The sequence below is a fragment of the Oryza sativa genome, chromosome 10 (assembly GCF_034140825.1).
Source record: "Oryza sativa Japonica Group chromosome 10, ASM3414082v1".
NCBI classification, from domain to species: Eukaryota; Viridiplantae; Streptophyta; class Magnoliopsida; order Poales; family Poaceae; genus Oryza; species Oryza sativa.
Genome location: NC_089044.1, coordinates 15,637,573 through 15,650,930, shown reverse-complemented (window position 1 = coordinate 15,650,930; position 13,358 = coordinate 15,637,573). Strand labels below are relative to the sequence as shown.

The following is a 13,358-nucleotide window of genomic DNA, read 5'->3' as shown; positions in this document are numbered from 1 at the left end:
GCAAAATGACGTGACTCATGATTTTTGCCGCCCTGGATGAAGATTTTTCTTAAAAAGTGTTTAAGAAAAGGACACTTATAGTGTATGTAATTTGTTGGCAAACATCACAAATACATGCTGCAGTGGGAGGACACCCTCAAATTTTGGTAATTTGTTGGATGACACTTTTAGTCCAATTGAAGAAATTTTCAAATAGATGAGAATGTCCATGAGGATGCAAGCCAATTCTAAATTTTCTATCATCCGATGCACATTGCTAGCATACATCATATCAATCCAGCGTCAGTTCAGAAGCTTTTGGTTTTAGGGGCATTCGCGTCATTTTAAAGAGTTTTTCTCTTTGATCAGGCTAGAAGTATTCTCTAGCAAATTATCAATTTTTCAGGTGTCTTTCAACCATCACACATTTTTACAATATTTACCAGCAAAGTATAACAATTTTAAGTGTCTTATGTCAAAATTTGCCTTAAGACAAAATTTACAACTATAGGGAAATCTCAACTTGGACATGAATAGCCAAATTGCAGATAGTTTACTTTCCATTCCACTTGAGAATAACTTGTGAAAAAAATGTTCTTTCAAGTCCATCTCTTTGTTAATTTCAATTCGCGTTCCTCCCTGTTTGTAAATAACTAGAAAAAAAAGTTCTGCAAAGAGGGAAAAGGGGAAAACTAACTTCCATGTCAGGATTAAATTCGACCGACATCGGTAATAAAATATGATCCAAATAAAAATATTGGTTAAAATGTTATCCAAATCGAAACTTCGATAATAAAATGTGACTCATAAAATTTATTCTAAACTAAATAACTGGTAGCGTTTGCTTAGTTACGTATCACTGCTATCTTTGTCCCATAATATTTGTATTTTTAGGATTTGAATATGTCCCAAATTAATTGTCACAATGGAGTACTAATAGTCTCATTAATTACTTTTTCATTCAAATTTCTTCTTGTTTTACCCTCAACTACTAATCCACCTATTGTACTAAAGAATCTAGAATTACAATTATTTTATGATGGAGGTAGTATTTGCTCATTGAGGATACTTTAGCAAACACTTGTTTAGAAAGCACTTTGGATTACCCCTACAAGAAAAAAAAGGAAAGCACTTTTGATAAGCATCTTTCTACAAATGACCAAGTGGATTAGCTCCAACAAAAGTGCTCAATAACCCAACTCCCCAAGCGGCACACATCCGTGATTAACCCCAAAACACCGGAGAGCCCCCCACTCCTCAGCCCCAAGCCACCCCCTCCCCCGCACGATCACCGTCCATTCGAGCCTCCCACACCCGATCCAACGGCCCAGATCACCCCGGACGCCAAGATCTTTTATCAAATCCAGCGGCGGATCAACCGCCTCGAGTCCGTCCGTCGCTTCCTCTCTCTCTACTTGTCCCCTCTCGCGTCCGCTCCACTACTCCCCTCTTCCCCTCTCTTCCACCTCTCGAGCTCTCGCCCCAACGAGATTTCCTCTTTTTCGGGAGGATTTTCCTCTACCCGGATCCGGTTGCTGGTGCCATAGATCGACGCGCCGTCTTCTCCTGATCGCGGTGGTGTTTTTTTTTTTTGTTTTGGATTTCCGGTGCTGGGAGTGGAGAGATTCGCTCGGATTGGATCTGGTGGGTTGGGGGCTGAGGGGTTATGTTTGTGTTTCTCGGTGATGATTTTTTTGGGGCGGTTTTGATTGAATGGGGTGCTCGTGTGGATGGATGCAGTGTGTGCTGATCCGTGTGGGTGGTGGATCTGACGGAGAATCGGAGGAGAGGAAGAGGAGAGTCTGGTTGGTTGGTGGAGACGACGATTTCTGTGGAGGATTCGACTTGCGCATCGGCTGTAGATCTGGAAGGTAACCCCCATCGAAAAGGAATAATCCCTTTTCTTCCCGTGGAATTTGTTGCTACAGTATCATCATGAATCTAATCGTCGTCGCGGCTTTAGTTTTCCTGTGGATTGATGTGTGGCGCTGAGAAATTTAGTACTCCCAGTTGGTGCTGTGATTGTTAGTGATAGTTCTCTGTTTGTTTCTCAACTGTTAGAAGCGTTGTGTCTTGCGATTATGCTGAACTTAGCTTTAAAGACTGTCCTTTTTGTTTTCTTCTGTTGTAGTTACTCTAACTACAGTTGATTGCGCTAACTTCAGTTTATTGTACTAGTGAAGGGGATGCCACCTGGTCTCATAGTGTGTTTATGTTTGTTTTGCACTAGGGCTTTGGGTGACCTACTGCTCCAAGCTGCCTAAGTTATATCGCGAAGTGTCGAGCTTTCACGCCCACCGCAATCATCATCACCATCGCCGACGATGGAGGGTCTTGTGGTTATCTCACAGCAGCGCAACCACCATAACCAACACTCTGGTGGCCGAGGCAAGATGACGGGGCCTCACTTCTCATCGCCGCCGTCCTCCCATGGCTTCCGTGGCATGAACTGCCGGTCTTTCCATTCCGGTGTATGTGCTGGCCTCCTGCCCTCCCCACCACCTCCGCCTGCTCGCACGTACTCATCACCAGAGCCTAAGACACCAAAGCAGCAGCAACAGCTGCAGCGCCGTGGTGGCAAGCGTAGCCGGCCCATCTCAATAAGCCCTTCAACTTCTCCTCCATCCCGCCCTGAGCTGTGGGCGGGCCCAGCATTCTCCAATTCACCACCTCCTAGTTCGCTCCCAATCCCCAAGTTCTCTCTGCGACAGAACCGCAGCATCTCACTTGAATTGCCACTATTTGAGCGGTCTGATGAAGTGGAGGTGAAGCCGCATGCTAAATCGGCTCCTTCCTCGCCGGTGGGTGGATCAGGGTTTGACTTCTTCAATGATAATGAAACTGCTGTTGCGACGGAGAATCTTAGGAGGATTCTCCATCTGGATATTTCCGATCATTGAATGATGGGAGGATGGAAGGGTAGTGTCTGTGTACATAGGTTATCATCCACTGACTTTAGTTGTTCACATGCATAGTAGTGTATAGAGTAATGAGAATAATAAGTTAGGTAGTACTGTATGGTCAAGGTTATGGTGGAGGTGGAGTTTTGTAGGTGAAGCATCTTCTGAAAGTTGGGTAGTGAAAACTGTCATATGTAGGTGTTGTTAAGGTGGACAGTGGGGTAAGGATAGGGTGGATGGCAGTTGACATACCTTCATAGCTTGGGCTCACCTATGATGTTTTAGGTGTAGTATAAAATCTTATTTGCATCCATGGCACCTGTGATGAACTGACAGTGGCACTCTGCCAGTGCAGAAACATCTGCGGTTAGTTCATTTCAGGTAGAATAGCATAGTCTGGCAGCTTGTTAACGATAGCATACATTCTAGTATCTTAGACCCCAATCAGATGTTAAATAGTTCTAGGGAAACTACTTTTCTTGCATTTCTTTGCATATATATAACCTCCTAGCTAACTGATTCTCACCCTTCAACCATCCTGACCTCCCTGGTGCTCTGCAAAGAACACCAATATATCTCCTCACTGGCTCTTCTGCTTTTTGGAAGGAAGAAGCTGGGTGGAAGATGGAAGCTGTCCCCTCTCTTGCTCCCTTCTATGTCAATACTAACTTTTTCCCAGTTTGCTGCATATCTATCATGACATGTTCTCTCCACCTTCATTCATTCTAGATTCATCTCATGTCTCTTCACAAGTTGCATTTAGTACCAACCTATATTCAAATCATCATACACCCTCCGAATCCCTTTCCGCTTTCATGAGCTCTAGTTTTCTACTTCTCTTCAAGCCTCGATGGTCTTGAGGAACAAAGTTAGACAATGATGTCTGCGGAACATGCAAGTCCCAATATGGTAGGTTTGTGCTTCATTTTGTTTTTTCAGATTTCTGTGAAATGCTTGTTCCCTTACTAGATGCTTGATATTAGACTCCTGTACTTATGCAGGTTGGCTTTGCTGTTCATATTTACCCTATGTGAAGACTTGGAAGTTACCTGTCTTAGTTCCTGCTACATTACTATGTTTGCCACCTAGCAGTCAAGAAGCACTTTGCTGGAGTATTAGTTCTGTCAATTGTAATTCCAATCTTAGATGGCTGTCCATGTTGATGTTCTGGTGTAAATCAGCAGGCATAGTGTTAACAAATAATGTTACTATCCCATTAATCAGAACTATATAATATTATTATGTTTTATATTACAACTAAATGCCATTGATAGCCAATTTTTTATTATATTCTAATTTCTCAATCTGAGTTGATCTGGTATTGGTTTGATCAAATCCAACTATGTAAATGCTGATGATTGTTGTGCTATTTACATGTTATTGAGATATTACTCCATCTAAACATGGTACTAAGGGAGGTTGAAACTTGAAGCTTTGATTCTGAACCTGAAATAGCAGCTGTCGTGGCCCTTGCCAGCAAGGCCAGGCACCTGAACTAAGCTACTACAATTTGAGCACTGGCCACTATCCAGCTTAGAAGTTTATATCATTATATAGGAGGAATGTTGATCAATACTGTTAAAACATGTATTATTTTTACATTTTTGAATTTTTACCGTCTCTTTGATACAGAGTTGACCATAACTCTCTATTAGGATATATTGATCAATCTATATATTATGAAAACATTTCTAGTATCAGTGTAATATACAAGTATCATGAAAGTAATTTAAATAGTTTCATATTGTCTCCGTCCTGAAATATAAGGGATTTTAGGTGGATGTGACACTTGGACATACTTTTTTATCCAGATTCGTAGTATTAGAATGTGTCACATTCATACAAAATCCCTTATATTTCGAAAATCCCTTATATTTCGGGACGGAAGGTCTGTTCATATTCGTAGTTTATATTTGTAGTATTAGGATGTGTTACATCCACACAAAATCCCTTTTAATTCGGGATGGAGGGTCTGTTCATAATCATAGTATTAGTATATGTCACATCCACACAAAATCCCTTATATTTCGGGACGGAGGTAGTACTTAACAGGGATATAACCTGTAAAAACCGGTATTGGCTTCTTTATTGTCGAGCAAAAATAATAGAAAAAAGTGAAAATAGAGATGGAAACAGCAGCATAGCTGACACAAATGCGCTTCTGAAATTCTACATTCCTCTTGCCAGACATACCATTTTCATCGCGACAGAAATCGATGGTCAAGTCTCTTTCACCATCATGTGCCCAAGTCTAGACCAAAGTACAGTTAGAGACGGAGACATACTCCTATCAAACAAACAGGTATTTAGACAGATGCAAACTCCTAGTAAAAACTTGAGGTTGGACAATTGATCTACTATAATGTTAATCTGAAGAAAATTTTACAGCTTACATGAACATGACCACTGGTGGTAGACTGTTCCATGGATCTAGGCTTTCTTGGCCATTCAGTACAGGGTATGATCATCATTGCAGCCAACAAAGCATACACAGGGGCATTGATGAGACCCTAACATAGGGGAATACATGTTGAAATGTGGATCTGACTCGGCATTTTGGATCCATCCCTTCTGCTTGGCATCTCAGGCAGAATCAGATTATGCAAAGTATTCCAAAGGAGCAAATGGTTAGATTATCCTTCTCCTAAGCTACTACTGTATATACATAGCCTGAATTATGCCAAACCAACTAACCAAGCACCTGAGTCCTACTCAGCATCTGTCCCTCTACTAGCATAGTTCTTTATTTTGTTCCTTTTTTCTTTCCCTTTTGCTGATTGGCAGCAAATCATCTTCCTTTCATGATTGGCATTTGGCCTTGCATGCTCTGTAGTAGTACTAAAAACATGAGCCAACATGATTGTGCTTAGTAGAACTGTGACAGACAAGATGCTAGCCAGTAGCTACTCAATGGCAAGCATGAAGCATCTGGAACAGTTCTTCCAAATCTGAAGTGACTTCTGCAGTGCAGAGTCAGATTTTCTTATTTTCATCTTTAGTAAAGCAGTACTCCCCCTATAAAAAAAAATCCAATACCAAAGTTGGACTTTTTATAGGACGGAGGGAGTATATCTTTATATATATGTTGCACCACACTTCTAAGACTATTTATAGAGCACAGAACACTTGTTTCTCTAGTTTTTTCTGAAAAAACGGTTTTGCTATTTCTCATGCGAAAGAATGACTGTGGATTTCTGAAGATCCATACGGGTATTAGAAAGTATGTATAGTTAAATATGGGATGATTTGATCGGTTAAAATGAGAAAGTAGGTGGATAAATTCAATGAGAGATAGTTCTGAATAGTTGAGATGAAAAAATAGGTGAAAAAAATATTATTTTAGAAAAAAATTTGAATACTGGAAGCTACTATATTTTGGGACTAATTTAGGTCTGTGCGCTCGCCGGAAATTATGAATTTAGTGCATCTTACCGCCCAGTTATTCGTACCAATCAATCAGCTCTCAAAGGCTTGAAAGCTGCCTAGGCTGAATTGCTGAAACCTGTGATGTAGAAGAACAGGATAACTTGAAACATTTAGTTTAGTTCATCTTATTGTTCTGTATGTCTGTATAAAATCTCATGAGAATGAAAGCCAGCTATAACAAATCTAATATTTAAAAGAGATTATCTCAAATAAGACAATCTGATCTCGTTTTAATTTTTACGCTGAAACCAAGGCAGAACCGTTCAGTGCAAACTGCAAAGATAGGATATTCTCCTTAGTCAGGGTGGATCAGAGACAATATTACATATGTTCAACCAATGAATTTCAAAATATATATCAACTTTCAGAGTTCAAATTTTGTTCTAGAATAGAACAATTACTCCATCTATTTTCTTATCTCAATCAATCGCAACAATTTTTCATTAAATTTCTGCACATATTTATTCACATCAATAGTAACAAGTATCCCTAATTCAATTTCACCTACTTTCTTAATCTCCGTGAAGTTCTACATACTTACTCACATCAACAGTCATAAATCATCCCTAATTCAATTTCGCCTATTTTCTTAATCTTCATGAAGAACTTCAGATATCTTTATATTTTGAGACAAATGGAGTACAATCCTAAAAGTGATAAGAATATAAACAAATTAATTGAATTCATGAAACCACTGAATACTACATTGCAGCAGTGGTTGAACTTCTATTCATCTCCTTGTACAATGAATCAATATTAATCTCATCCTTGCTACAATTAACCAAAACTCGAACAATAATGTTCATCATTAAGATTTAAGAAGCCATCTTCTAGGCCAAAGAAGGCTTCACACTTGGCACCACCACCTCAACGGAGACCCTTCTCCACACGAGGCAGCTGATTGATTGAGATTTCGAGGTTAAAAATGGCGTTAAGCCTTCAGCTTAAGCTTAAGCTTAGCTTAGCCTCTAGCTTAGCTTAATTAGCTCCGCCGCCGCGGCGCCATTAATTGCTCGTCGTCGTCTTCGTGTTCAGAGCTCATAGCTTGATCTCTCTCGCCGGAGCTTGATGGGTGATGATCAGGAGGCGCCGGAGGGGGCGGAGATGTCGCTGGAGCGGCGGCGGAGCATCTGGCGCATGCCGTCGGCGACGCGGAAGGCGGGGTTCTTCCGGCAGAACTTGCCGCAGAAGGACATGTGGTCCCTGACGGCGTCCTCCAGCTGCCGCCCGCCGCCGCCGCCGCCGCCGCCCTTCTTGGCCACCTCGTCCCTCACCGCCTCCGAGCACAGCCCGCACAGCCACCTCCCGCCGAAGTCGGCCTTCACCCCGGCGATGTACTCCACCGTGCAGTCCTCCCTCAGCCCGCAGCACTCGCACTTCGCCGCCTCGATCTCCATTGCCGCAATGCACCAACCTCTCTCTCTCTTTCTCTCTCTCTCGCTTCTCTCTCGAGCTTAGCTGGGATGCAGCAATGGCGATGGTGCAAAGGCGAGCTGGAGAGAGATTTATATGCAGGAGAGGAGGGGGATTAGGGCTGCCACTGCAGCACTGTGGCTGTGATTATTATTCTCTCGCTAATCATGCGTTAATTAGTGGCTAATTAGTTGACTCTAGTTACTGCACCCTAGTCGCCGAATGTACCTAACCTTGTCCCGGCCTAGCTAGCTCGCCAGCTCACTGAGTGACTCACATCTCAGTCCTTTCTTGAGCTGTAATTTCACTTTCAAAATGGAGTGAAAAGTTTTTTAAATTTTGGTTATATAACTCAGAAAAAGTTTCTTTTGCTGCTTGCTTGATTTAGATTTAAGTAAGCTTACGATAACTGCAGTTTCTCTTAAATAAAAGTTAGATTTTAAGAAAATCTAGTTGTAAAATCTAAAAAAAATAAATTAGAAGCTATAAGCTGAGGGTTTCTTCTCACCCACTGGATTCCCACCATCCGTTTCTCAGAATCAACAGCCTCATTTTTTTTTATGCTTATACTTATCCGTTAAGATTTGAATTTTCAACCTTAAATTTGGAAATGATTTTGAAGTTTTTTTTTATCGTAGTTTATTTTTCAGTCTTTGCTCTTAGATCGTTAAGAACAGGTATGTAAAAATTTTATTTATAAATTATTTTTTATTTACAAATATACATTGTTGTTTCGCTTTTTTCTCTAATATGTCAAACGATGGGGCTCGCTCCCCAAACAGATCTACATCTTATTGGCTGCAAATGGCTGCAGGATTGATATTAATTTACTGTGCGTGATGCGAAACAGGAGTTACTGCAATGTTAGAGTTATGTTCACCAAATTTGTGTACCTGATGTCAGCCCGGAATTGAAGTGAATGTTTTATGGCAGGGCAGCCGGTTCAAATTCGAAATTTTGAGCTCTGTTGGAAATCCAACTCGAATTAGCACTAAGACATCGTCATCAAAGTGCAAGACCTGCATCTTTTACAGTTATTGCTCTCTCCATTTGCCGCATAAAGCGTCAGCAAGAATCTTATTAGAAGAATTTCTGGTTCATCACCTTGGACCACGGACAGACAAAAGTTCTTCCAGATTTCATAGAAAAAGATGTTCTTTCAGTGCACTTTTCACCCCCTTTCGGCTGCCTGAATCCTTTTCTGAAGACAACACTTGCTAGATCTTGGTCATTGTTCATTACAAATTACATCGCACAGCTACTAAACCCCCTTGGATTGTCTGATCATGGCTGTGTTGACCCATGAATAATTATGATGATGAAGACCGAACATGTCTACTACTCTCACCCTAATTTCTTAACCAACTGCCTGATTGGATTCTTCTTGAGACCATCTAGAGGATGACCAAGAATGATTAGCTGACTAGACATAGCTCAGTTTGAAACACATTATTGAGCTGATTGTTGCTGCGAATTATCTACTTGGTTGTATGAACAGAGTAAATATTTTGATAAATAAACTTAATAAATAATTTAAAACAGATAGTCTAAGCAATACAACAGAATAAAAAATTTCGAGCAAAATGAATTTTTCGAAGCGTGGATTGAATAATCTATTTTAACAATTCAGTAAATAATTTGAAAAGAACTAAGCCAAGCCCGCGGCGTGATTTTCGACGCTTTCAGTTAGGCATAAACCCTTGATTATGTGCTCCAACTGTAGCAACATCTCCAGCATCCTAATGATCTTGTTATTAACAGGTCATAGAGGACCAGCTTGTCAGTGCTTCATTAACATAGATCCCAAAAATTAATATTAATGTTTGGACCCTACCATCCGTGCCAAGTGCTGCAATACATAAATTTTGGGGGCAGTTGCTCCGGCCGTGTGACCTAACTGCATGAACACTAATTAACCAAAAGCAATTGCAATTGCAATTGCATTTTTAAATTGTGTATGTGACAAATGGATTCCTATACTTATTTATTGGCCCCAAAAAGTTGTTGCCGCTTGCTATAGCTGCTAGCAGCTGCACTACTCGATTGTTCCACGTCGGATGGGCCATTTTTGTATTGTCAAACTGTACAGCTAGTTTGATCAGATTAACTGTACTGGCTGGATAGATTAGAACAATGGATTGGCTGTCCAATGATTCCTGCTTAATACCTTAATCATATTAGGGTATTTTGGTATGAATTTATGGTTGCACCGCGACGAAGTAGTAGAAAGCGACAAAAGATGATCAACCGATCATGTTTTTTAGTTTTTTTTTCGTAGGTTTAGGTTGTCAGTTTCTAGTATGATGAGCAACTGTATCCATATTAGAATGTAGACCTTACAAGTTACAGCAAGATAATTTGCCTTTTTTTTAATATGGAATTCATTCCAACATTTGCTTTAAAAAGTTACAACCAATTATTACAGAGGTTACTGGACGAATATCTGCAAACTACGAAATCACAGCTCAAGAAAACTACTTAGAATACCACCTATAACGCCTATTGCTAAACCTTCATCTATAGCAAGAGAACTGACTCTACAAAACTGTAATTGCATTTGTTGCTACTGACAATTTCAGAGATCCATCCACTCTTGTGCATTTTTTTTCATCTAATTCTGAAACTTTATGATTCTACAGTAGCTGTACACATGTACTAGCAATAAGTTGGAGATCAGGTTGAAGTGAAAGCCACTACACCTGCAACTGAAGAACAAAGGAGCAAAGCAAAGAGGTGACCCAAAGAAACCAAGAAACAGAAGAGTGAGAAAGGTGACCCCAATCCAAGGCTGGTTTCCCCCTGAAAGCCCCTACTGAATGATTAACAATGCCTGGTTTATTCCCTTCTCATTATGAATTTGTCTTGAGACCATGGGCAAGGGCAACCACCTCAATTATTATTCCATTCCCTACCACCACTGAGAGTGTTCTTACAAGAAGCTAGCCCAGGAGGTTCTAGCTTACACTGATTGATGCTCCACATGAACACCACATGCATTTGTCCTGCATGTCAACTACTCTAAATCACATAGCTTCCTTCCTACTTTTGTGCCATGGAGTAACTCCTGGCCTGTGTTGGGCTACAGTTTTGGTTCCTAGTAAAGAAATAAAACTAGTAAGAGCAATGTACTTGTATATGAAAAAACAGCAATGCTGAAGCTGAATTTTACATGGTAACATCAGGAATTTACTCCTTTCTAGTTTTTGCCTACTTGGAAGGGGAAGAAGAAAAAGGATTAAGTTCACTTGAGGTCCCTCAATTTGTCACCGAGTTCGAAATTCGTCCCTTGAGCACAAAACCAGGTACAACGCATCCCCCAACTTACAAAACCATGCAAACAAGGTCACTCGGCAGTATTGACAGCGGTTTTGGTTGACGTAGTGCCTATGTGGCGTTGACGTGGCGCTTACGTGGCAATTCCATCCAAAAATAATAAACCCCGTGGGACCCACATGTGAGTTTCATTCACAAATTAAAAAAATGGTGGGCCCACGTGGGCCCCACATGTCATTCTCACCCCCTTCTCTTCTTCCTCCTCTCTCCCTATCGCCCTCTCTTCATCTCTCTCCCCTCTCCGACAACGCTCGTGGCCGCCATCGACTAGCCAGCCACCGCGGACGCGCAACGGCCTTCTTTGTTTGCGCCCACTTCTAGCAAGGCCGCCACCGCCAACCAAAGCAGCCGACGACGACCACCGCGCGGCGAGGGATCGGCGCGTAAGCTCGGCGGCGGGGCGATCCGTACGCGAAAGGGAGCGCCGTAACCCTTCCCCTACCCTCTGCCTCCCCTCACACGCTGGCGGCGGAGGCGACGAACACTGCGCGATGAGAGGCGCGTGCGCAGGTGAACAACCCGCACAAGACATGGTCGTCTTCGCCTTCCTGGACGTTGTTGACGTGCTCCTCTGCTTCGTGTATGGCTTCCTCTACTCCGTCTTCGAGGACAACCCAGCCAGCTGCTACTGCCACGGGAGCCACAACGCGCGGCACTGGAGGACGACAAGGTACCACTGGCGGAGCGCTTGCCGACACGCGCAGATGGGGCTCCTCAGGGTAGGAGCGGGTCGCCGGAGACGGAGTGGCGCAAGGGGCAGAGCCCAAGGTGGTCGGACTGTGGCTGCGAGTCGTGCCGCACATGGCAGCGCCATGACAACGGCCGGCTGCACTTCGTCGTCAACCAACCGCAGCCGCCAAACGGTCTCAACTCTCAAGTCTCAACCGCTTCCGTTATTTCTGTTACAATAATTCGTCTGCCTCCACCTCCCTCGGTCGTCGATTCCAACCGGGGTCGCCGTCGTCGGTTCGCTCCGCCCGCCGACGATCCGACAAACACGTCGCCGGCGAACGGTGTCTTGGAGGAGAGTCCATGGAGCGCGTGCGGGGCAAGAGAAGGGCGCGAGGAGTCTTCCGCCTGCCGTGTGCTACGGCCCCTCCTCTCCGCCGTGTCCCGCTGCACCGACCCTCCTCCTCGCCAACCGCCGGCGCGGCCGCCGCGCCAGTAGTCCTTCCTTGCCGGTCGTGCTCCTTAAGAGGACTAGAGGAGAGGGTGATCCTCCGGCCACCGGGGCACTGTCTTCGCCCCAGACATCCGACCCCGGCGCGGTTGCTCTGTCTTCATCCTCTCCCACGTTGCAGCCGCTCCACTCCGCCTGCTCGGCCTGATTCCGCTCCCTCTCCGCCGTCGCCCTTCCTGCCGTGGAAGCCTTCATTGGTGGAGTCCCGCGATTGGACGCAGCGCTTCTTCCAGGGCCTTGGTGTCGGCGCACCCCTCCCGGCTCCCGTGGAGCTCCATGGCACCTACTCTGCCCTCGTCCGCGGCGTCCTCTCCTCCTCCACCGTCTCCGCCTCTGCCTCCCCGTGCATCTCCTGCACGCTCAGACGCTCTCCATCTCCCTCGCCGCCGTCGTGAGTCCCATCTCCTCTTGCTCCTCTTCCTTGCTCATGGTGGCGTGGTGGCCGTCCGAGTCGGCATGTGAACCGAGTCAACGCTCCACGTCGGACGCCACGTCAGCAATACTGCTCACAATACTGCCTTAGGACCTACTTTGAACTGGGTCTGTAAGTTCGGGGACCCGTCGTACCCGGTTTTGTGTCGGAGGGATGAAAATCAGACAGCGTGACAAATAGAGGGACCCAGAGTGAACTTATCCGAAGAAAAAAGACCAATCTTAAGCATACAATTGTACTCCCTTCGTCCCATAATAGATGACGTTTTTGACTTTTTATTTGCAACGTTTGACCATTCGTTTTATTTGAAAAATTAGTGCAAATATAAAAAAAGATAAGTCATATGTAAATTACTTTTGATAATAAAGCAAATGACAAACAAAATAAATAATAATTCTAAATTTTTTTGAATAAGACGAATGATCAAACATTGACAAACAAAAACTAAAAAAGATAAGTAATATGGAACGGAGGTAGTACATGACTGGGCCATAGATTTTGCTGAAAAGGGCCGAGATGGCATCCAAATGCCCAACTGCTAGGCCCAGTCCGATTCTTTTAATGCATGGGCCTCTTGGTCCAAGTAACTGAGATTGTTTTGTCCAAAACATTTGGCAATGCTGCAACTACAAATTTGTGTGCTAGGCTAGTGTCCTAAACCCAAATTTTGATTAACTAGCTCTGGAAGCTCTCT

General features: G+C 43.4%; 3 protein-coding genes across 3 annotated transcripts; 2 read left to right on the top strand and 1 right to left on the bottom strand.

The window, feature by feature from the left end:
- The first annotated feature begins 1,412 nt into the window (after nt 1–1,412).
- LOC4348662 (uncharacterized) lies at nt 1,413–4,167 on the top strand. Its single transcript, XM_015759101.3, has 4 exons — nt 1,413–1,623; nt 1,720–1,850; nt 2,210–3,788; nt 3,881–4,167. The coding sequence occupies exon 3, from the start codon at nt 2,304–2,306 to the stop codon at nt 2,877–2,879; it is 576 nt and encodes a 191-aa protein (XP_015614587.1). The 5' UTR covers nt 1,413–1,623; nt 1,720–1,850; nt 2,210–2,303; the 3' UTR covers nt 2,880–3,788; nt 3,881–4,167.
- Nucleotides 4,168–6,900: 2,733 nt separating this feature from the next.
- Nucleotides 6,901–7,803, bottom strand: LOC4348661 (uncharacterized). Its single transcript, XM_015758408.3, has one exon. The coding sequence runs from the start codon at nt 7,700–7,702 to the stop codon at nt 7,385–7,387; it is 318 nt and encodes a 105-aa protein (XP_015613894.1). The 5' UTR covers nt 7,703–7,803; the 3' UTR covers nt 6,901–7,384.
- A 3,475-nt stretch (nt 7,804–11,278) lies between these two features.
- LOC4348660 (uncharacterized) lies at nt 11,279–13,011 on the top strand. Its single transcript, XM_066304590.1, has 2 exons — nt 11,279–11,561; nt 11,670–13,011. Exon 2 carries the CDS (start codon nt 12,084–12,086, stop codon nt 12,624–12,626), a length of 543 nt encoding a protein of 180 aa, XP_066160687.1. The 5' UTR covers nt 11,279–11,561; nt 11,670–12,083; the 3' UTR covers nt 12,627–13,011.
- Nucleotides 13,012–13,358: the final 347 nt, after the last annotated feature.

Coding starts and splice junctions, on each gene's coding strand:
- LOC4348662 (XM_015759101.3), top strand. CDS start 2,304: ATGGAGGGTCTTGTGGTTATCTCACAGCAGCGCAACCACCATAACCAA.
- LOC4348661 (XM_015758408.3), bottom strand. CDS start 7,702: ATGGAGATCGAGGCGGCGAAGTGCGAGTGCTGCGGGCTGAGGGAGGAC.
- LOC4348660 (XM_066304590.1), top strand. CDS start 12,084: ATGGAGCGCGTGCGGGGCAAGAGAAGGGCGCGAGGAGTCTTCCGCCTG.